General features: G+C 33.3%; 3 protein-coding genes, 1 long non-coding RNA gene and 1 pseudogene across 4 annotated transcripts in view; 3 read left to right on the top strand and 2 right to left on the bottom strand.

The window, feature by feature from the left end:
* Positions 1 to 25,744, bottom strand: part of LOC126854795 (acetylcholine receptor subunit alpha-type acr-16-like) — a 138,210-nt gene that overhangs the window by 101,490 nt on the left and 10,976 nt on the right. The window lies entirely within an intron of this gene.
* Positions 11 to 1,255, bottom strand: LOC126854807 (uncharacterized; annotated as a pseudogene).
* On the top strand, positions 2,852 to 5,286 carry LOC126854812 (uncharacterized). The gene has a single exon (XM_050601897.1). The coding sequence runs from the start codon at positions 4,277 to 4,279 to the stop codon at positions 4,892 to 4,894; it is 618 nt and encodes a 205-aa protein (XP_050457854.1). The 5' UTR covers positions 2,852 to 4,276; the 3' UTR covers positions 4,895 to 5,286.
* LOC126854799 (BTB/POZ domain-containing protein KCTD9-like) lies at positions 7,310 to 12,558 on the top strand. The gene is given in 8 exon segments (XM_050601876.1): positions 7,310 to 7,642; positions 8,229 to 8,350; positions 8,551 to 8,727; positions 10,084 to 10,244; positions 10,324 to 10,395; positions 10,398 to 10,549; positions 10,639 to 10,968; positions 12,341 to 12,558. Coding segments are annotated over 8 exon segments (1,137 nt in total). The 5' UTR covers positions 7,310 to 7,636; the 3' UTR covers positions 12,458 to 12,558.
* LOC126854827 (uncharacterized) lies at positions 17,701 to 18,798 on the top strand. Its single transcript, XR_007688155.1, has 2 exons — positions 17,701 to 17,841; positions 17,905 to 18,798. It is a non-coding gene; the product is annotated as an uncharacterized LOC126854827 (long non-coding RNA).

Raw genomic sequence — 25,744 nt, 5'->3', positions numbered from 1 at the left:
TCTGTATATTATTTACAAATTGTTAATTTCTTATTTTTCCATAAATTTATCATCTTTTAAAATAGGCGAACTGAGGTTGACTGTTGCACAAATAACAGAAAAAATATCTTCTATAATTGGTACCAGTTTCACCGACATTGTTTCACCAACCACCGCAAAGGCTTTGATTCGTTGATTAGATCTTTCTATGTGAACTCGAGCTTTAGCTATTTGTGAGGTAAGAATTGCTTCACTTTTGGAGAATTGTTTTTTATCTTTTAGGAAAGAAGGTCTAATAAGTTTCCAACTTTTTCGAGCACAAAGCTCGTCTATCAGAAATCCTCGATCACACATTACTCCATCATTAACTTCTAACAAATTTATTAATTCACTCTTCGAAAATATTTCAGTATCAGTAGCTCTTCCTCCAAACGGTTTACTTATAAATGTTATCGTCCCTCCTGGTGATACTCCAGTCATAACCTTGATCGTTTGATGATTTATAATGCGAATAAACAACTTGACAGCATAACTTAGTTGGAGCTTGTATGAAAATCTCCGTGCAATCTACGACAATTCTCACATCTTCAAATCCTTCGAACACTTTTGGTAAATTTCGAGAGATTTCATCCCTTGATGGCCAAGATATTATAAGTCTTAATGTCTCACTTAACATTTGCAAAGTTTTATAAAAAATTCGTTGACAGTGCCTCGGTGTACAATTATTAAAAATAACTGCTAAAAATGAGTACAAAAGATTCTGTTTTAATTTAACATAGGTCATGATTATTTTGTCTCTCAAGCTCATTTGAGTTTTGTGCACAGTTTGACCATAATTATCATTAACAAGTTCAACGATCATATCCAATATTTCATAGGATTGAATTCCTGTTGCTGTTCGTAAATCTTGTTCTGTCCTGATAAAATCTATGAATGATAGTTTTATAAATAAAGTTTCCACCTGAACACCAACATCATTGTATGATTTATCTAAAGATATTTCAACAACATTTTCATTTATAAAACAATCTTCATCGCTTTTATCAGGTAAAATATTATTCGAATTTCCGACACTAGAATCCTCACTAATGTTTTCATGTTTTTTAACGGCTTCCTTTTTTAAACTCCGATTTATGCGACGCTGACATCGTGCCTCTTTATTTTTTTCAACTTGATTTGATACTGTAGCAGAGCTCGGCAAATTACATGATGGAATACATGTTTTTTTTTAAAGTCATTTTTTTTGTAATAACGCCTGCAAAGAAAAAATTTTTCATATTTTTGAATTTTAAATTTACTTTCTCACGGATTATTTAGGTTAAACATTAACAACTTACCTGGTATAGTAAAATCACTCCTTTTAAAATGTAATGAACACACTCTCATATGGGGATTTGTATTTTTCAATTTTAAAGCACGTTTCCAGGCTTTAAACCTATCAATTTTTTTCTTTTTTTCCGAAAAAATTTTCAATGTAAACAAAACTGCTACCAGGTTTAGGTATTGCATGAAAACTAATTTCTAAATTTTCATGGGATTTACTACCACAACCATTCACAGCACAATAAACTCTACTCTTATTTTTTGTACGTGGATTTAATTTAATGAGTTCCATTTTCATTAATTGATTTTTATTTTCTTTTTAAATTAAATTTAATGAATTATTTGATATACTTGTGTATAAAAATGCACACTAAAACTAGTACTTTTTTTAGCCACCAGACGTCGTGACCAAAGTGGTCAGTTCCCAATACGCGCCTTAACTCGCGTATCTCGCGCGATATCCATTTGCGAGATATCGAAACATTGACACGCGGTGTCAACACGCGCCCGTCTCACCGCACGCGCCCCGCGCCACCAGCCAGACCTTTAACTAGACGCGAAAAACATTGTCTAGACCGGCGTCACAACAGTGCGCTCGTATACTCATATCATTGTATTGACTCGTCTAACGATTGTAAGCTGACCATTGCCTTGAGTGGCGAATAAACGACGTACATACCAACTCACGTCCGTTGCGTTTCAACCCCTTTACGAATCCTGATCCCGATTGCGCTGTCCGCGCACGCGAAACCGCACGTGAAGCGGCCCGTTACAAGGCCTTCCATTTTTTTTTCCTTATATATATTTTTTTTTTAATATATTTCCTAGTAAGCAAATGCGTTGATATCGTGCTATGTCCGCTCACGCACTGACGAAAAATTCTTAGTTGCGTCCCACCGTTCCACTGACCATACCCAATAGATACTCCATGTGTGATCATTTAAAATAGTAAAAGAGAATACGATTCACTAAGAATGCATGGCTAGAATAACTACCTGCTGAATTTTTTTTCGCCTTCTATGACGATACAGTTGAATACATATAACTCGGTAATACCATATAGGAATCACATACAAAAAATATATAAAAAGGGTCTACATAATATATTCCTATATATTATGTACATATATTTTGTATTACCAATATTATATTAATTTTAAATTTTATAGAAAAATACATTATCTTATAAAAAAAATTCTATTATAATAATACTGCTTTAAGATTCTAAGACATTTATATATATTTTTCCTTTCAATTGAAGCATCGATAATATAATTATTAATATAATTACTCGTAACACATATATGTGTATATTAAAATGTACTCTTATACATCCGAACTCTCAAGAAATACATTATGTAGCTATTTATGAGTAATGACAAAGAAAAAAATAAAAAAAGGGGGAAATTTAATCTAGACATTAAGTAAGTAAAATAGGAAATCATATATATATATATATATATATATATATATATATATATATATGTATATTTGTATAATTGCAGAGATGTTAAGACACCTTACAATATTCATTTTTATAAGCCTACTCTGCACACTTATCGGGTTTGATTGCGGCGGACAACACCTTAACATTACTTCGGTATCGCTGCTCGATGTTGGTGAATGCAATCTAAATTATCGAAAACCCAATACCAGCAAAACATACGTCCAACTTTTACAACTTTCCGATTACAACCATACAGAGATTATCCAATGCAAGGTTGAAATCTCAAGGACAATCTACCACTGCGGAATGCATTCGCACGTCTCGGCAGTCCACAATGGAAGAGCGGACTATATCCACGAGACTGGATACTCTTTATGTCGAAGAATGTTTCAAGATGGAACCTTCTCATTAGGAACCGGCAACATCATCCATGGTCTGAGAGCTAATCAGACGTTCTTTTCACAGCCTTACCCTGGTTGGACGAATTAGCAACGATGGAAGCTGTAAAGGAACGCAATACTCTGATCCCTACGGCACATGGGATGACGTTATTGTTCAAGCTGTCCTTAAGATATCCTTGAGATCATCGCACGTCTCTGTGCAACTAAACTCAGGGAAAATAATATTGAAATCAGGAACCCTTTGCGCTCTCAACGAAAGTTTCTGTATTGATTCAGACGACGGCTACACGTACTGGAAGCCTATACCAACATCATCATGTAATTTCCATCGGTATGATATCCTCTATGAAGGCCCAGCCACCAGAATTGTAGATGACGCTATCAATTCCGTGTCTCCAATCATCTACAGCTTAACAACGGAAGACATCACCTTTGCTCTTACCAAAACTAAGGAACAACCCTTGTGTGGATACACTCTACTCTGCACAGAACATCCAAAATTTTTTATCCTGGAAACCAAAAAGGGAGATACCTTTGCCAGTCGTGGCATCATTTCCGTGGATAATCTGGATATTTTCGCATATATGAACTCTAAATTGTATATGTAAAAAAACACATTCGTCATCAAATGACTTCATTATATCATAATGTCATGCAACAAAAATGCAAACTGGAAAGACAAGTAATAACTAATGCCTTGTCTTTTGCTACTCTTCAACAAGATGAATTCGCATATCGACTTACGAAGGGACCAGGCTATATGGCAGTCACCACTGGAGAAGTTACGCATATTGTCAAATGCATACCTGTAGATGTCACAGTAAGAAGGACAGGAGAATGTTACACAAAGTTACCAGTAACTGTACGTAATATTTCCTTATTTCTTACTCCTAAATCTTGAGTAATTACCAAACTCGGAAATCAAAGAGAGTGCAGCTACGAATTACCTACGATATATCGCATCGAAGATACTTGGGTTCAATTTACACCTGAACCGCAAGTAAGACAACTACCACCTCAACAATTACGACCATTAACAACTTTATCTTGGGACTACTTAACACCAGGACCTCTTGCTATCAGCGGAATATATACCAAGGATATAGAAAAGCTGAGGGATCACATTATGTTTCCTGCAGAGAAACCTGCTCTCCTCAATACAATTGCTAGAGGACTCACTGGCCATTCCATCGATACGGACGTAGTCTTCATGTACAATCTGTTAGACGAAACTTCTCTCAATAAAATAGCTGAGAATGCCGCTTCTCGAGTATGGTTTGTTACATTTGATTCTGCAACAGCCGGTATATTTGGCATCCTAGTAGTCATCCGCATTATAAAAATCGTTGTCGATACTGCTATTCATGGATATGCTCTACATACTGCCTATGGATGGAGTTTACATTTATTGGGAGCGATCTGGAGCTCTCTCACCCATTTGTTACTTCATCTTGCACGAGGACCAATTAACAAAGACGACAACAACAAGGACGACATATCATCACCCTCTGCACCCGAAGAGCCACCCCTATTGCCTCTAGAACCACCAGCGACCGATTGTTCTTTAAAAATAAGCGAAAATGCTGGAGTCAACATCGAATCAGCAACCATTGAGATAGATGATTCTGAAAATCATGCTTATAAAAATCTAAGAGACCGATTGAAAGATCTCGAACAAATCACTACGAAAAATCGTAATTTGTTCTTAAATAAGGGGAGAGGTGTAACGTCCTGCCAATTTTAAAAACTATATTTTAGCTAGTAATTAAGTACCGCTTTTATTCCTGCAAAATACCTATGGAATAATTATGTAATCCATTTGCTTTTATTTTAATTGTTAACTAATTTCATTAATCGCTTATCATTCTAGTTCCATATGGTTATTTAGCCTAAAAACCGAATATATTTTAATCCTTTTAATAATAATCGATGGCGCAAAGAATTGAGAATTCCTTAGATCGACGAATCAGGAAGCATTATTTAGAACTAGCTAGCTGTACAGCAGTGACTTTCTAGAACTAACCTGCTGATTACTTTAAGAACGGACTTGCGAGCGAGTTTCACACTCGATAATATCGATACTAATATATAACTTTTAAGATTTTAATATTTAATCATACAGACAAATATATATATAATAATAACTCACTCTTAAATTGAGGAGTAAATGCGTACTTTATGGAATCATAAAACGTATATAATAATAATTTGTTGACAATATTTATAATTTATTTTATCCAAAACATCACATATAAAACTTTCAATACTATATTCAATACAATTATACTTTATAAATAATTAAAATCATATTAATTAAAACAGGTTATTATATAATGCGCAAATGCTTCCATAAAGAAATGATTTTAATAAAATTAATATGCTTTATTGTAGTATCGATCAAGCGACCATAAATATAAATTTAAGAGGCTTATATTCTATGGAATCATAAATTATATACATTACATATAATACATATAAGTTATCTAAAAGATCTATTTTTTAAACTATAGAATGCCATAACTTTATATAAATTGCCAACTTATTATCAGAACTGAAATAAATAGAACAAATGATTTCATAAATTAATAAGCATAAGTATTAACCATATTATTAAGGATTTTATATTATAAAATATTAATTAAGCTGAAGAAAATGCGCATAAGAAGCCTCACATCAGTGAAACCTGATATTGCGAGCGATAAATCGAACGGACTTGCGACGGCTATGACCACGAGCGCCGAAACTTAATAGGTAGATAAACATATCGATCGACAATTCTCAGAAGAATTGTTGTTAAAAATCTTTCTTCTCGGAAGTCCTTCACTAAATCATTCTAAGAACCTTCCAGAGCGCAACCCGTGATCTGCACACGGCCCGAAAAACCCTTTGTTTCGACAGTATATAAACCGGCGATTTCGAACCTTCGGGGCATTCAATTAAGAAGTCTTCAACCATTCAGATCATTCACTCTTGCATTCAATTACGAGGTGTTCAATCAATTATTCTTAGTTAACATTGTTCATTACTAATTCATTATTATTTCGTACAAGTATTTGCTCCGTATTATTCGTTCATTGTTCGCGTACTATTCACTATACCATTTCGATTAATATATTAATTGTTATTACTGTCGATTCAGTGTTAAGTTGTGTAAAACTAAGGAAATAATAAAAAACTTTGTGCATACGTCTGTGTACTTTTATCCGGCCTACTTCATCCACGACCGAGGTCTTAAAGGACGAGAGAAGGACCTAACAGAGTACGACCAGAACTTGAACAGAAGGAAGGATTTTCCTGCCATATCACGGTAAGTACTTACAATTACCATAAATCCCCATCCTTCTATAAATATTAGAAACTTTATTTGAATTGACTGACAACCCCTAATATCATTTAATTTAACCTTTTCATCCCCTAAATAATAAGAAATCCCCTGTCAAGCATTAGCAAGTGGCTGACAGTTTCCAGTCAGTCAACTTTAATCTATTATCCTACTATTATTTAAAACACACCCATAATATCAATACTAAGTAAGATTTATAAATTCCATGCAAAATATACACTACTGTTGTCATTTGAACCTGACTTAATCTTGCAACACTTTGCTCTTTCTCCCTAAAATTCCATCGTTGCCGAGCGCTTATTACGGTGCCTGGCGACATTCGACCTCTTTTCTAAACCTTCTCTTTCTATCAGAAATTTAGAGTCATAATATAATCAAGTATTGATATTAAATAAAAGACCTTATTCCTTAGACAATTCTCATAATTAATTAATTCGATCTAACTAACTCTCTCTCTCTCTTATTTAGTGTCCACAATTTGTTAACTACCCTTAATTTCTATCATAAATTCCTTTCAAATCTTAATTCTCTAACTCTTACGGTTTCTAATTAATATATATATATATATATATCTTAAGTAACAAGCCCTTGCATATGGTGAACCCGCAATACAAGCGGACTTGCCATAAAACGCAACCATAATCGATATCTTTCTTTTATTATAATATTAAAATTCTATTCTTTAAACTTGATTAACCTTCGAATTACATATACCTAGTTGCGTCCATCTCCCTAAAATACCTAGTGAAACTTCCTAGTAACCAACTAGTTCCGCGCTACATCATTCCCCTAGATCCACTAGATTAGTCCTAGCTCTCGGCGTCCCTGGGGTATAGCCGGTGAAAGCAGGTTGCCCTATAAAAGTAGAGAGCAATCTTTTTCTCACTAACTGAGGTATAGAGAGAGAAAGAGCGTCGCTGAGACGTAAAGCGGGGAGCACACACTTTTGCATAAGCGCATAACAATAAGCATAAGGAAATTGATCGGTTCATTTTTTTATGCATACATTTGTGGACCAATCAATTTCTTTATGTTTATGGTTATGCGCCTATGCAAAAGTGTGTGCTTCCCGCTTAACAGTCATCTTCGGTTAAGTTCGGTTAAGTTAACCGACTGTTAAAATCAGCAGGGTGGCAACAGAAAATGGAGGTGAATGAAAACTAAACATTCTTATCATTTCAGTTGCCACCCTGCCGTCAGTTAATCTAACCGAAGGTGAAATTGGCACTGAGACGTAACACCACGAAATATTTATATACCGGATTATCGAATAGTTCCGCGGTTGGTAGGCAGCTTGTGCACCGAACTGGCATATGGGCTGTGCCAAACCCAAGGATGCCCAGGGTCATAAAGAAACAGAACGGAAATATTTATATAGATCATATTCATTGAGTATAGTCTATTAAAATACAATTATTATGAAAAGAGTAATCATTTTTGTTAATGGGACCGATATTAATGGCAAGGTGAAATGCCATCTTTCGTTAACAAAAAATTATATTTTATTTTTCATTTCCTTTTCTTTCTCTTTTTTCTCTGTTTATTCTTTATATCCTCAAAACCTAAATATTTAATTTAATATTTTTGATCATCCCAAATTAAAAAGATTGTCTTTTGAAAAAAACCAAACTTATTTTGTATTTACATACTTAAAAATAGTATAGATGTTTGCTAGAAATAATGTATCATGTTTTTTATTACATTATGTAAATAATATGTATTTTATTTATAATAGGTATTTGTGGCGACTCATTCATTAAACGAATTATTAGCAGCAGCTAGTGCAAAATTCGAAATAACTGCAAAAAAAATCTTTACATCACAAGGTGGAGAAATTGACGATATTAAGCTAATTAGGTAAAATGTTTATTTATTTCATTATTTTTTTCTTATTGAGATTTTATATATATTTATAATGTACATTATATTTTTTTTTGTAATAGATCATGTATATTTTCTAAAATATATTGTTTTCATACCTATATATACATAAATTATTATACATAAATTATATAGACATAAATTATTAAATAATAAATATACAATTTTTTCCATAGAGATGATGATATTCTATATGTTTCAAATGGAGAAAATTTTATGCCGGTAAATAAGATATGTGGTCATAATCAATTAAATAGGAATTCAGAATGGATTACACTGAATGTCGGAGGAAAATATTTTACTACAACTAGAGACACTTTGACTAAGAAAGAACCTATGAGTATGTTAGCAAGGTATTTTGTCTTTAATTATTACTTAATTATTATCACTAAATTATATATTGTTTTTTATTATAAATGTTTAAAAAATTAAGCACTTTCTTTTGTGTATTAATTATTAATTCTTTTGTAGTACTTTCTTTTGTGTATTAATTATTAATTCTTTTGTAGTACTGCAATATCAAATTTTTTTCTTTTTTTTACACTCGAGATATATTCACATTTCTATAATTACTTTTATTTAACTTTTAATGAATTGTACAATCATGGTAATAAAAATTAGATTGAGAACAAAATTGAATTAAAATTAAGTTTACATTATCTATAATATATTTATTAAAGAATAATAATTATTTATGGATATTATTACATATTAAAAAATAACATTTTTTTAAGGAAAAACATCATAGAATAAGTTGAAAAGAATAAGCATAATTATTGAAACATATTCTTTCATGTTTCTAATAAAAATCTTTTATTGATTATTTTATATATATTTTTAGAGAAAGAGAGAGAGAGAAAAGATATAATTTTATATAAAATTTTGCTAAGTTATATAATAATAATTATATTCTTTGAGCAAGTTTACATTTTAAACTTAACCTAATCATTTGATTGACTGATAGAAATTTTGATGCTAAAAATCATTTGTTCTTATTTTTTTTACTTGCTTTATTTTTATTTTACTTATTGTTGTCCTATTTTTAATCTCTTAAATCACTTTAAAAATATATAAAATAACTCTTAGGAAAGTCTACTATTTTATTTGATACATAGAGATTTTATTTTATAATGTGCTATATATACATATATTGTTAAACTAAGAATATATATTATTATGCTAAAAATTACTTCAAAATTACTTCTACTAGAATAATCTGCAATAAAAAAGTTACATTTAAAAAACTACGTATATAAATATGACTATTGTTAAAAATATTAAAAAAGAAAAAATCCATATGTGAACACACAAAAATAACTGAATTCATAATTTCTAAAAATGAGTTTTTGATTTAAATAATTTTTATCAAACTAACTACTGAACAATAGCATACTGCAAAATGCTTAGTTTCTATTACATTATTATCTTTTGATAAAATTATATGTAAAACGTTTTTAAAATTAATAAGAAATATTTTATTATGAATATTGTCATTAACAAAAATGTTCTAAAACTAATCTTTTTTTGGCTTTTATTGTAATTTTATTTTTTAATTAAAATTATATTAGATTGTTAAAATGGATGATATATACATAAAAAATAAAAATAACAAATGTTTTATTGTTAAAATAAATGTATTAAAATAATATAATATTAAAATTATTAAAAATTATTAAAATAATATAATAATAATGCAGTATTTTATATAGAATGTTTACAGAAACTACAAATGCTGAACATGCCATACAGCCAAGTAGACAAGATCATCATGGAGCATATTTAATTGACAGAAGTCCTACATATTTTGAACCATTATTAAATTATTTGAGACATGGTCAAATAATTCTTGATTCGAATATTAATATAGCTGGTATATATCTTTTATAATTTAATATAAGTGAATACAATAAATACTTATTGATCAAAATAAAACAAATATTTTGATTTAGGAGTATTGGAAGAAGCTTCTTTTTATGGTATTGATGGAGCTATTCAAATTCTTACTACTATGGCAGAAAAGGAAGAACTACAAAAGAGGGTCTTATATCTCTAACTCGCAAAGATGTACTTAAAGCCATTATGTCAACATCAACTAATGCAGAACTTAGATTTCAGGGAGTTGATTTTGTAAGAGCTGATCTTTCAAAACTAGATCTTAGGAATATTAACTTTAAGGTACATTTATTTTATGTATTACAAAAGTTAAAATAATCAATGGAATAGAAATAATGTTAGAAAATTATGTTTATATTTACGCATTACAGTATGCTATCATGCATCATTGTAGTCTAGCAGGTGCTAATTTGTCAGGATGTTGTTTTGAGCGTGCTGATTTATCTCATGCTAATTTGCAAGGTGCACAACTTGTATGTGTCAAAATGTCATGTGCAAATTTAGCTGCAGCCAATATGCATTCGTGCAATTTTGAAGATCCTGGTGGTCTACCAGCAAACATGGAAGGTGTAAATTTGAAAGGTGCTAATCTTGAAGGCAGTAATATGGCAGCTGTCAATCTCCGAGTAGCCACATTAAAAAATGCTATTCTTAAAAATTGCGTTTTGAGGTCTGCTGTTTTAGCTGGTGCTGATTTGGAGGTAATAATATTACATATATTATGTAATCTTTATTCCTTTATGTATATATATGTATATGTATGTATGTAAGTGTGCGTGCGTGTGCGTGTGCGTGTGTGTGTGTGCGTGTGTGTGTGTGCGCGTGTGCGTGCGTGCGTGCGTGCGTGCGTGCGTGCGTGTGTGTGTGTGTGTGTGTGTGTGTGTGTGGTGTGTGAATATATATATGTGTATATATATATGCTGTATATATATGTATATATATATATACATAGGGTGTCCCAGAGCACCTGTAACAACGCTCGTGAGCAGGTAGAGTATAGTAAACAATCAGAAAAGTATTTTACCATTTTGTCCTATAATGCTTAATAAAGGAGTTATTATTGAATCAAGTCTGGTCAATCATCGTCGATCTTTAGCTGGGCGCACGTTGGTGAGCCGCGCTGTAACAGCTGAGCGCTCACGCACACTACCAAGCGCGCGGCTTACCAACGTGCGCCTAACTAAAGATCGATGACGATTGACCAGACTTTGTTCAATAATAACTCTTTTATTAAGCGTTATAGGACAAAATGTTAAAGAACTTTTCTATTCAGTTTACTGTGCTCTACCTGCTCACGAGCGTTATCACAGGTGCTCTGGGACTCTGTATATACAGAGTGTCCCAGATCAAATTGGGACAATACTCGTGTGCAGATAGAGCGGACCAAACTAAGTCGAAAAGTTCTCTATCATTTTGCAATTTTCGTAATAGTTAACAAATTATTAATTATTAAAAATCGCCGTGTTAGCTCGGCCTATCGCCAAATCCAAGCGCACGGCGAGATGCAACCGTCCAGAAATTGAAGCTAAGCGCGAGGAATGTTTTATTATAAGCGGCAATGGCTAGTAGCCTAACTACATTTTAATAAACAATTCCCCGCGCGCCTAACAATTTCAATCTATATATATATATATATATATATATATATATATATATATATATATATATACAATATATACAGGGTGTCCGGCGTCAATCGCATCACCCGTCGTGTGCAGATAGAGCAGGCAAAACTGAAAAGAAAAGTTCTGTATCATTTTTTTACAACACTTAATAAAAGCGTTATTATTGAGTGAAGTCTGGCCTATCATCGCCGTTTAGCCAGGTCGATGAGCCGCCCTGATAGTATGCGAGAGCGCTCAGTTATTATAGTGGCGCACCACTACCAGGCGCGCGGCTCACTGATAGGCGTCCAATTAAAAATCGACCATGATTGGCCAGACTCAATAATAATTTCTTTATTAAGATATACAAAAAAATGGTATAAGACTTTTCTTCTGAATTTTATCTGCACACAACGAGTGGTGCGACTCCGAACACCCTGTATGTAGACATATTTGTATTATTTTTTAGTGCTGTGACTTATCTGGCTCTGACCTACAGGATGCAAATTTGCGTGGTGCGAATTTGAAGGATACTGCTTTTGAATTAATGTTAACGCCGCTACATATGTCTCAAACAATACGATAACAATGAATGTTATACTGCATATTATTAAATTGAATTTTATAATAATGTAAAGTTTAATATAATTTATAGTAATTTTAATAAATAATTTAATGTTCAAAATATTTTTTGTGTATCATTAAATATAAAAGTAATTATTTTCTGATATAAATCTTATTAATTAACATATAATACATTATTATTTTATTTACAAAATTATGTAACAAGAGGCGTAAATTAATGTGTAAAATGTGATGGTGTTTTAAGTGATTTATGTTAAGTTGATATATTATTTGTTTCATTATAACAAATATTTTAGAAGTTATTTATAATATATTTATATTTGTATATATTTTTTTCATATTTTTGTTATTTGTGAATTATTTATGTAAATTTATTATATCTTTTTTTATCCTTGATTTATATATATATATATACACATACCTTTGTCCAACTCACACAATGATGAGCATATTTTTTTTATAGCGAGATTTAATATGTGCGGAGCAATTTCAGACCACTTTTTTGGAAAAATATGCGCATCTATTCCTGTTTCTGTCTCAAAATCAATTTGTAACTGCAATAATTAACAAGATATAATTAAATTAAATAAGAGCTTCTAAAATATTTATAAATAAATTACAGACATTACAATTTTGTTTATAATTACCAGTACGGCACCAATGGAAGTTTTTAAGATGGGATATTCTTCATAATAATTAGTAATTGAAGTCCCTTTATTCCTTGCTTTAAACGTTTCTTTACAAAGATTTTCGAGATTTGGATCATCCGGTTGAATTGCACGCAATTTGAATAATGCTTCTGACAGTCAGAAATATTTTCAATGTTTTTGTTTTCATCTACTTTTTCTTTTTGATTGATGTATTTTTTAAGATTATTGTACTTGTCCCAAAGTTTGCCATTAGCAAGACGTTTGAATTTTGTATTAGATAGAACATAGTATGTCGATGCTTTTTCATATTTAAAAACACTAACTATTGCTGCAGACCATTCTTGAAATTGTTCAAAAGTTATTCTACAGCAATATTAAAATAAAGAGAAATAAATAAATAAAAGAAAACACTATAAAAATTTTCGTAAAATGTGCTACAAATGTATTACTTCTTAGATTTGCAAAGAAGTTTATGTGAAGTCAATGATCATATGACAGAGAGTTTATTATGATCTGATGAAGTTAATCGTGTTTGGCCCAAAATTTTTTTACCACAGCTTGAATTAGAGAGTAATTCTCTTAGAATCTAAAAGAGAAATATATAAAATATAAATAATACAAATTTTTATATAACTTATATAATTTTATATAATTTTTATTTAAATCTGCTTTGTCAAAAGCATAAAAAGATGAAAAGAATGTTAAATATATACCTTTGATCTTAAAATAATCTTAAAATGATCTTAAAATGATCTTAAAATGATCTTAAAATGATCTTAAAATGAGTTTATCGAAGAACTACTTGCTATACTAATCGTATCTTCGGAATCAGTTCTATGCAATTTATTTGAGATTTCCTAAGTCATACATAAATAATATTCATGAATAAATATTTCAATAAATTGAATAAAAAATTGAAATATAAAATTTATTTACGTTAAAAAGAGAAAATAAATTAAATTCAACTTAATAAATTGTAGAAAAATTAATTTTGTATTCCAAAGAAATTTTTTAAAGATTTTAAAAGCTAATAAAAATTGTTTATACAACGATAAAAATAATACAAATACATTTTTACTCAATTCTGTAATGTATAAAAAAATTTGATATAATATTAAGAATACAAAAAATTCTAATTGATTCAATCAAATTAAAAAACAAATGCAAATATAAAAAATTTCTTATTAATTCTAATACAAATAATAATTTAAAAAAAAAAACATTAGATTGGTAAGTAATATACATGTTAAATAAGGGTCGACAGGAGTGATGGGCAAATTCCGGCATCAGAGTTACCAAAAACATTAAAAAGCGAATTCTTATTCTATGTATAAGTGTATGTCGATATATAAGTGTATACGCACAAACACTATTGCATTGCAAGAAAGATAAAAATGGCGTTATTGTCTTTCATTATCTCTTCTTCTATTAGTGTTACCAACAATTTGTTAGTTGCACCTTACGTACAAATAGCGATACCTGTATTTATCGCGTATTCTGTCTTAAGCCCGTTTAACTATAAGTCATATGTCGTTAGTTGTGAACAAATTGACCAACCACAGTCGGTTATTTTTGGAATTGTAGACTATAATTAATCAATTTGTTTATGAATAACGTGCTCGAGAGCAATGCGATCCTAAGCGCGACGAGACGATAAGATTTATCGGACGAACACAACAAGAAATTTAACACTTACATTTTAATTATATTGTCTTTAATTAACAATTTAACAATAAAGTCAAATATAATGCAATATTAAACAAAGAATCTTGAATAATTAAAGAAAAAGCGATTGTCCAAAAAGAATAAACGGTTATTATAAGCGGTATCACAAAAAGGATAACAGTCGTCGTAAGCAGTTTATCAATTCGAAAAGCGATTTGTCTTATAAAGCAGTATATTGTATGCAGTTACTCTGCGCATGTAAAGCGAATGCACCCGCTCTTCGAGAGCGGGTCCTTATATATTTTTGGAACAACGATCTTTGTCGTTGCTCGCAATCAATAATTTTGATCTAATTCGATCGGTTCGAATTTCTGACAAGTATCATTGACCGCCACGCTCAAATTTGTCTAAATTCCAGCACGAGATTAAAACTCGAGAGCAATAGGCAGCCTATATTCATCATTGTTTACGTCATCCTCGCGCGTGTCGATTGCCGTATACCAAGCGATCAGCAACCATTAAAGTCTTGATACTTGTTTGCGACATGGACTCCGTTAGCAATACAAAAACTCTCGCAAATGATAATATTCGTGGCTGTTTTTCAACTTTAAAGAATATTCTGATATTCTTGTTTTTACTGAGTCCATATCGCAAGTCGTTAAATGTAATTTTTAGAATATTTGATGCAATCTCAAATATGCTGCTCGCCTCGGCACTTCGTGGTGAAATAAGTTTGCTTGCCAAAGAATAGTGTCGCGACTTAACCAATAAAGCATAATTAATTCATGCGTTTGATTCTTAAGCGCGTGATCGAGTATAGCGGAGTAGCGTGCGGGTGCGAAGGATGTAGCGCTCATTCAATAGTAATGTTGTACATGTGAGACATATATGGTTATGTGCGAGCACGTTACTATAATAAATTTATACAAAACATTGAATTTAGTGAACGAATGTAACATAGAAATTCGTTGACGGAAGGCCAGGCAATTGCGAGTAAGTTTTGTGCGGCTTTTAGTGCGGTAAATTATGCTATGTAAAATGAACGCTATGCAAATTGACAGAATGAAATAAAATGATGTGATATTACTGCGATGTAATTGATATTTTGTGCGGGATGAATAGTGAAACAGAGAGCGGCGCACCTTATAATAATGAAAATTATACTTATATGTATAAAGTGTACATTTTTTTTCAGTTATGTTATTCGTAATTTATGTGGAGAAATTTTGTGACTCATGCATTCTGATTTAGCGGCGAAACCTCGGCGTTCTGGAAACAGCAGGATTTTAATTAATGAACGTACGAATTCGGAGATGGATGTTCGGATAGTTACGCGGATCACGTCGTCGTTTTCTGGATGAAGCCCTGTTATTCTGGCGAGAGGCTATTGATTTGATGAAATATGTTCGAATCGAAGCAGGCACAAGTCTCCAACATTCGGCACGGCATCCGGTTTTAATCACTTTGGCCGTAAGGCAAGCTATGTAAATATTCTTGTGACCATCGCTGCCAAAAGTGTTTTTTGTAGAAACTGTCATCTTGATAATGAGTTTTCTCTTTCATTAATTAGCGCCGATTCGGGGATGGCCAGAGAGAGGTGCGCCAATGAGATGTGCTCTGAAGTGAGTGCAGTGAAGTCATCTGGATCGTCCGGCTAACGCTTGAAGTGCCGAGAGTTGAGACACGCTTAGATCTGCGAGAGGAACGTGCTCATTTCCTCATATGTTATGGTGGTTTCACCAATGATTCGTCGTAAATGATGTTTTATCAGATTTTACCGCTGTCTCCCGAAGTGCAGTGCAGCTAATTAGTGCCACTTAATTTCGTGACCACTAGCAAAGTGAGCGATGCGATGTCCATTGGCAGATGATGCCCGAAAGAGCGCTTGAGTTTCTTTGTCTGCTTCGACGAAATTGATGCCGCAGCCGGAGTAAATGTCCGTACAGAGGCTGACGAACGGTGAAGCGGTTCAACGCAGCAAGAAAGGCTTCCATGGAATAATGAAACTTCAAAATGAACGATCTTGGAACAAAGACAGACAAAAACATCGATGAAACCCTTATATGAATGATGCCCTCGCACTTTGCCGGTTTGAATTAGGATTGTCCACACCAATCCAAAGAAATGGACGTGCTGGATTAACGCGTCCCTCTAGTAGATTGCTCATGGATGGCTGTAATGTAAGAGTTCGCCACCGAATGCAAGTTACACATCTGTGTAGAAGATGTTTCACGATTGTCCGTTCGTGTGGCACCTAGAATCGCAAGCGGAGCAATCCGAGTGTAAGCTGTACTCTCCGTACAGCGCTCGACAATGACATGAATCCACAAGTAACCTAGTAAGCCAAGAAGCTGATGAAATGATCATCAGATGTCTCTCATCAAGTGATAGCAAGCTGTGCTTGAGCCTCTCTCCTACTTAGGGCACACGATTATTGAAGTCTTGAAATGGACTAAGTTTGGCAAGCGTGCTGCGATTCGACACAATGCAATCAGCCACCGCTGACTTCGTCGGGAATGTGCACCACACGGATCTATCGAACCAACGCAGCTGATTGATCCAACTCGTCTGCCTGCAGAGTGTTTTTATTAAGTGCCCGACCTTTGAAAATAGCAGTGTGTCATCAATGGCAGCACCATGCTATGATCCACAAGTGTTGGTGCAAGGATAACAACCTGAGGAGAAGCTTGGGCTTTGTGATGATATCTTTGGTTATGCTGACGTTGACTGACAGCTTTTTTCAGACAGCTTTCCTTAAGTTTCGAAATCCTGATCCGGCCAGGTGGCTCTATCTTTACGAAACCAGGCAGGCATCCGTCCACCACAGCAGATGGTTAATCAGTTCACTCGGCTGCGATTCCCGTGGAGACACAAGATTTTTTCACTCTGAGACGTGTCGCCATTGAGCTTCTGGAAATAACAGTTGGATGTGAGCCACTCGATTGCGACATACGTCTTCCAGCGAGATGCGTGTCCTCGAATCCAAAATAGAGTGATTCGAGAGTCTAACTATAAATATATTAAAGCTGTGGAAAAACTTAACATGTTACGGATATGAATCGTTAACTTGGTGAGTAAAGCGCAAAGTTCAAGACGTGGCAATGAAACTTAACCGGGGCAACTTTGTTTCTAGCGACCAGCAGATGCAGTGAGATTGAGCATTTGCCCTGAATGCGAAGATATGTAACAGAGCTGTATCTTCGCTCTGATGCATCTGCAAAGCCATAAATTTCAAAGTGAGCGTTCTTATCGCCCGTTTTCAAACAACAATTCACACGAATGCTTTCTAAAGATGGAAGTTCTTCGAAAAGGAGCCTTCATTGTTGGATGTCGGATAATGGAAACGGTGTGTTCTATTCTAGTCGTTCCAGCCATGCTGACTGGATAAGGATCTTGGCTTGTATCACGACAGGAGCGAGTCATCTTAGCGAGTCGAAAAGGCGCACTGTTTCTGCAAAGACGCGCCTCTTTGCGAATGACGATGCGCTCTTCAAATATGAAAATTGATCGCTGTTTAGATACCATCAGAGATTCAACGTGCTGTGACTTTCATATTTCTACAAGTGTGATGATCTTTGCAGCCGATGTTCCAGAGGGAATTCAGTGAGCACTTCGTCAAGATTGAAAGCATTCTTGAGAAAAAACCCGCCCACCATGCAGAGTTCGCGAAGTTCCACTTGTACAGCGATCGTGTTGTATACCATACTCGCTTCAGTAACTATCGTTGTCGTAGTCGTCAACATTGCAATCCCGTCGCAATGCATTAGCTCCGTAAGGATATCGAGCTCCCTCGTCGGCGAGCTGACATAGCTTTTGAATTGTAAGGAATAATGCACAAGCGAGACCGTATGTAATCGTATTAAGACGATACTCGCAAATGTTATCAATGTTGTCATACCGTCAAAGATTCGCTGATATTCTCGATCCGCTGGATGAAGATTTGATGGTACATCTTTTCAATGTCCGTGACGATTTTATTGCGATGTCGGTCAGTATGGAGCCGAGGCGAGTGGCATTAATTATAAAGCGGTGTCGCAAAAAGGATAGCAGTTGTCGTAAGTGGTTTATCAATTCGAAAAGCGGTTTGTCTTATAAAGCGGTATATTGTATGCGGTTATTCCGCATGTGAAGCGAATGCGAGTCCTTATATATTTTTGGAGCGATTTTTGTCGTTGCTCGCAACCAATAATTTTGATCTAATCTAATCAATTGGTTCGAATTTTTGACGAGGCACTGAGTATTATTGGCCGCCACGCGCAAATTTGTCTAAATTCCGACGCGAGATTAAAACTCGCGCGAGTAATAGGCCTATGCATCATTATGTATATCATTATGTGTTACGTCATAATCTTGCGCGTGTCGGTTGCCATATACCAAGCGACCAACCGTTAAAGTTGTTTTGATACTTGTTTGCGACATAGGCTCCGTTAACAGTACAAAAATTCTTACAATAATAATATTCATGGCTGTTTTTTGACTTTGAAGAATATTCTGATATTATTGATTTTGCTGAGCCCATATCGCAACAAGCAGTTAAATTTAATTTTTAGAGTTATTTAATATAATATTATAATATTATAATATTATAATATTATAATATTTGATGCGATCTCAAATAAACGACATATGACTTATTGTAGAATGGGCCTTACAGAAGAAATACTTTTTTCATAAATTTTTTTTATAATGTATTTTTTGTAATTATAACTTAAATTTGCATTACAAGTGAAATTTGCATTTTAGCTTTTAAAATTTTTTAATAAATAGAACATGAAATCAGAGACACTGCTACATTTGATTCGCAAGTAGCTCGCGTCAACAGCATGTTATTGAAAATTTAATTTTGATCTTTTTGCTATAAAAATCTTTTTGTTATATGTTAATGGAAACAATGTTGCAGAGTTTGAATATCATAATTTTATTGCAGTTTTTTCTGAATTTTGACCGGACATAATATATATAACAATTACGAATTTAAACACATACGGCCGATAAAGATCACCATAGTCTCTCCTGTCGATGTGCCCAAAACCATTTGAGACTAATTTTTTAATATTTTTTTTTGTTAAAAGAAAATATTAGAAAAAAAATTAAAATACGTATATGTCTTGTAATCTTATATGAATGTACATATGTTATAAAACATTCACGCATTTTAACTTTCTTTAATGTTTTTCTTTTTTTTTTATTTTTTGATATTTATTGTCAAAATAATTTTAGAAAATGTTTTCAGATATTGCTATAAAGCAGCCAATTCTTATAAAATGTCAACATTAAGAGGTGCACAAAAAATGTTATAAACTTTGCAAGCAATTGTATGAAAATCATTAGATCAGTGTTAATTGTGATCTCCACTTTCAAAAATCAAATAAAACAGAAAAAAACAAAATCCTCATAAAATAGTAAGTGATTTAAAAAATAGAATTTACCCATTAACCATTAAACAAATTTTGATGCTCTAAATAGCTCAATGCGAAGAAAATGTTGAAGATTTTGGACTCGATGAATGAAAATTATTTGATCAATGTCAAACAATGCTCCAATAAGAAAATCAACTTCTATATATTAATCAAAAAGATTAGACCACTCTTTCACTGGACCATTGGCTACAATTCAAATCGACGAAAAAGTATTGTAACTATTCTAAAATTCAGTGTATATTCTCTGATATGCACAGAATATAATAATACGTTTATTTCCAGCTACGATGTTGACTTGTGTAGACTAATTCTAGCTAAGAAACAAAATGTTATTAACATTAAAATAGCTAAATTTCAGTAAAATTTCAAGTAAAATCAAGTAAAATTTGTATATAGCTGACAACTTAAGAATTTGTTAGGAATAAAGCAGGTTTTTTTTCATCCTGTGCTTTTTTTGTGAAAAAAGCAACGTTTCATCAAATGTTTTTCGAATAAATATTTTAACTTATGAGAAAAGTTAAAAAATTTTTAGAAATTGGTTATTAAACATTTTGGAAAAACGTTTATAAAATGTTTTTAATACGTATACATGAGCTATAAATCTATAGAGTCTGCTGCATTTCTGCCGCCAAACTGTTGATCAATCAATTTCATCAAACATTTTGTACATTTTGTAAAAGAAAGTAAAGAAATGCAGAAATTTACTTTTTCGCCCAAACAAAATAAAAGTATCAAATTATTATTATTTAAACTTGTATTTCTAGAAACAAGTTAATTAAACAACAATTTAATATTTTGATTTTATTTGTACGAAGCGATTTGACGTTTTTCCTTATTTTTTTCTTCAAATGTATAAGATGTTTGATAAGAATATTGATAAGGTAATTCTTTAGTAAACTTTTGTTGCAGTATTCCGATGTGCCAAAACAGGCACCCCGAACAAACTATTGCGGATTTTTGTACAGAATACGTCCGGAATCTGAATATAGTAACATCTTAAAAATTATCTTTTCCATAATGTATCATATTGATAGTTGAACATATGTAAATATAAAAAAGAAGTTTTTTTAAATTGCATTTGGCGCTGTTAAATTAAACATATACTAATCAAATTAATGTATATTTTACATTTTTAATTTAATAAGTATTTTCAATTAATTATTTTTTTTATTTACATTTATTTCACTGTTCTAATCATTGTAATTTATTAGATACAGCTTTTTTAATATTAGAAATAATAAATAAATTTTGTAGTAGAAATTTTTATTAATTGATGCAATATTTGAATATCACTGTTTTTAAAAATTAAAACAGCTATTTTATACATCAGTTTTGTTGAATATAATAATATTTTTGATAAATTGTGATGGGATATTGGCTGGATAATTAGTAATTATCTAGTCAACACAATAATTTAATCAATATATAATTAATATATTAACAATATAACCAATATAACTAATATATATAATTAATTATTATTACATTTATAAAATTATACTTTCATTTTTATAGGATATTCTGCAACGTATCTTTAGAGATAAACATCTATATTATACTTTTACTTTCGAAGGCATAGAAGATAAGAAGATATTGTTTCGGAATATGTTCAAATATTAAGTGAATACCTAGCACATATAGAGCATAACAATTAACAAATGCTTAAATTTTTAATTTTAACTACTACTAGTATAACTATTAATGTATTTTTTCTTTTTGTTTAAAATAGAAAATTTGCAATCAGAACCATTTACTACCACTTCACATCACGGCTCAAATATCTAACGCATCTATAAAAGTAACAGTAATTATATTAATGCACTCCTCTTTTAATGCCTTTAATACATTCTCAACACATTACCTCTTCTTACTCTTAACAAAATATGAGCTTTTTTTGATTGTAAGTTCTATGCCAACAAAATTTTTAAAATCAATAAATTCTATCAAATAATGTGCTCTAACAACACATGTAGATTCTGAGAATGTTTTCTATAGAAAATCATGCATTTGAAGTAAAAAAATATTTTCTAGAATACTTGAATATTCGATTGGAATACTAGGAATAGTACAATACCAATTTTATGTATCCCACTATGGGATCCAAGAGGATTATTAATTTCAAAATCATTGAAATATAATAAAAGAGGCAAAACTAATTTTTCTGCAAACTGTTTTTCAATTTCTTTCCATACTTCACCATGAACAATAGAAGTTAATACGTTGCTATATTTATTTTCGCACATATGTGTCATTATAGTCTGAAAGACATTTGGCAACTGTAAAAATTTTGTTAAAAGAAAATTTATGGGAACAATTTGTAAAACTCGATTAACTAAACCTATGCTTCTATGCATTTGAATACGTTTTGGATGTAATATTACGGCAATATCAATAGATTGTGGCATAATAAGATATCCACGTCATAAAAATACTAATAGTTGATGTTCGGAGTAGTATAGGGGCCACTATAGTGACAGTATAGAGACAGGAATGTCCCCCCTTTTCCCCCTTGGCGCCAGCCCCCCGCTGTGCTCCCGTCCCCCCTGCCCCCCTGCGCAGGTACCTGAGAAAAAAAGAGTGGGGACTCGTGGACGTCCACGAGGCATTTTTTAATTTTAAAATTTTTTTTAAGAGTGGGAAGTCGTGGACGTCCACGAGCCAATTTTAAAATTTTAGTATTTTTTCCTGGGCTGGAAATATTCGGGCTTGAACCTGGGTCCTCTGCTTTTCTGGTCGGGGTCCTAGTGCGGTGGGCTAAATCTTACAAGAGTGAGAGTTAGATGGGGCATTTAAGCGAGGAGTAGGTCTCTCCGGCCCAGGGACCGAGCGTTTCGATTGGTTTCTTCTATAGTGGCCGGCTGTTTGATTGGTTCCGACGAGCTGGAAAAACGAGAGAGAAAATAGCGTCAGAGAGAAAGTCGACAAGATGTCCGACGTGTCAACAGCCGGTAAAATATCGACCGCCGAAGACTGCAGAGATGTCTCATTGCATTCTCCTCCTCCTCCTTCTCCCCAGCTTTGTGGAAAATCGAAAAATATCGCTCGACATGCGGCATCTCTCGCCTTCGACCGTCCTTACGGAAAAACTTCGAACAGCAGCGAGCGTGTCGCCCGTGTCTCTCCTTCTTGCTGAAAAAAGAAAAATAGTCTAGTGCGGAATTATCAGATATCAAGGTATACAAACAAAATACGAAGCGTTCATGATTGGACATGATTGTCCCGCCGGTCGAGTCATGCAACGCAGGACGCGATGTCGTTATCGGAGACGATACGCTATCGGAGATTGAAAGAGCTATGGCGCCGCAGAGTCTAGGAAGGAAAGAAAGAAGGAGAGAAAAGAAAAAAATTGAACGTTTTCAGGTAATATTTAAGATTAATAAATAAATTTTTATTTATACAGAAATGTTTTGTACAATTTTTTTTACATTAAAATTTTTTTATGCTTCTGCGAAGGCCTCCTCGACCATGCTTAATAATTCCCCGTCGGGGATGTAATTAAAGGGAATTTGTGGTGATGCAGGTGGTGTATCCTCCAAAATAATTGTTATATCGGATGAGGGGGATGCCGGTGGAGAACCATCCCGAATGTATTCCGATGAGTAGCATGGTCGAGGAAAAGCAGTCGTCGAAGGCAGTCGCCCGATGTCCTTTTTATAGTACCCGATGAAAATGACATCGGGCTCGTTCACGGGTTGAAAAATAATATCTTTTTTTCCTTCGCGGCAGCAACGCTTGAGGGGGGTAGGAGCATAATAGTATAGCATATTCCTTGCCAGATCTAGTTTTCACTGTGCAAAAAAGATAAAAATATTAATTAATAAATGTTATTAAAATAAAAGCAAAGTATTAAAACGAATAAAATTTATTAAACACTTACTTTTATTATTCTTCCGGTAAATTTTTGACACGAGAGATGTCCAGGATATTGCAAGCAGGTACAGTAGACGATGTTTGCCGATAACTGTAGCTCCAGCAAAGATTGTAGGAAAGTGTCTCTAAATCCTAAGGCTTCTCTTTTTATATTTTTTTCCGAAGGTGTATTCTGATTTTTGGAAGGGATTCTTCAAAATTTTAACAAATTAGAATTGTATGAAGCATAAGTGGGGAACCAACAATTTTAGTGAATTAGAAAAGTAGACGTATGGCGGGGATGCCAGTTCGCAATCTTCGGTAAAAAGACTAAGAAATCGATTAAGATCATAACCATTGCACATATAATATAAAAATATATGCAACTATAGTGTCCGCATGTTTGCGAAAAAATTCCTTGCAATTGTCGAGTATTCCAGTGATGAATAATGGAGTTTCGGCGGAGTCGAAGGAGAAATCCAGGGTGCAAGGGGGGTATTCCGTAGCTATCAAAGTAGGTGACTGTGCCATGCTCATCGAGGAAGAAGGCGACCCAATGCAGGGGAAATATCTTCCAAATTATATATATCTCTGGAGAGTAAATTTCTCAAATAGCTTGCTTTTTCACATCCTCTGACATAAATATATCGGGCATGTCTTGTTATTTCGCGTGGATGTGTTGTAAAATATTTCGGATTAGCTTCGCCGTCGAACCATTCAATACCATGATAATTTCGCGTGAGCCAATTATTTTGTCATCTTACATTTTCTGGTAATTCGCCAAACGAATGCGGGGACATCATAATCCAATGTCCGACAATTGGCGTGTCAACGGCGACAACGGCAACTTCTTTAGGGATACATTTCTCGCGAGCATCTCGGAAACCCTGTATGTCGACGATTATATCCATAATGCGAAAACCTGTGTGCTCTGGATAGCTAGTTTTAAACTCTTCGCGAAGCGTCGATACTCGTGTCTCGAATGAAACTGAAATCTTTTTTACCGCACTGCATGTTTTTTGATACGCTGCACGTTGATGTTAGCAATTTTGATCGATTGTGGTGGGGAAAAATTGTGAGAAAATTTTTTGAGTATTACATTATAGAGAACGACGGAAATCTAACCGGCAAAATCGACAATGACTTGCCGGGATGAGTCAATTTCTATGACATTATCAAACTCTGCGTAAATAATACAGTTAACGGTCTCAGTGAGTGCCTTCTCAAATCGCACTTCTAATCGTAAACTACCATGTTTCACAAGATTCCAATGTCCTACATAATTAGCCGATAAGTCGGGCGTAAGATTAAAAGCGAATAGTGTATAGCCCTTTGAATAATCATTTCTGCTTATAGAATTTCCTTCATTCAAAAAATGAATACCTGTTCCCGTGAAGAGCGTTTGATAAGCTTCGACGTAAAGCGATTCTTCTGTCGAAAAAGCGGGTTGTAACGGTCTACTGGGAATTTGCATGCCGTCGACGTACAGCGAGAAGAAATTTATTCCGTAATTTTTGAAATTAAACGCGCTACGTCTAAATGTAATGTATTATGAGCGTTTACGACATTATAATCCTATTGTAAATTTAAATGCCTCGGCAGGTTGTCAAAATTATTGCGAACCATGCAATATAGGTGTAACGATGCGTACATCGTTACCCGGCCGTCCACCCGCCGGACGCCGCGGCCCGACGACCACCGGTC

This window comes from Cataglyphis hispanica, chromosome 14 (genome assembly GCF_021464435.1).
Source record: "Cataglyphis hispanica isolate Lineage 1 chromosome 14, ULB_Chis1_1.0, whole genome shotgun sequence".
Taxonomy (NCBI): Eukaryota; Metazoa; Arthropoda; class Insecta; order Hymenoptera; family Formicidae; genus Cataglyphis; species Cataglyphis hispanica.
This window is presented reverse-complemented; position numbering and strand designations above follow the sequence as displayed.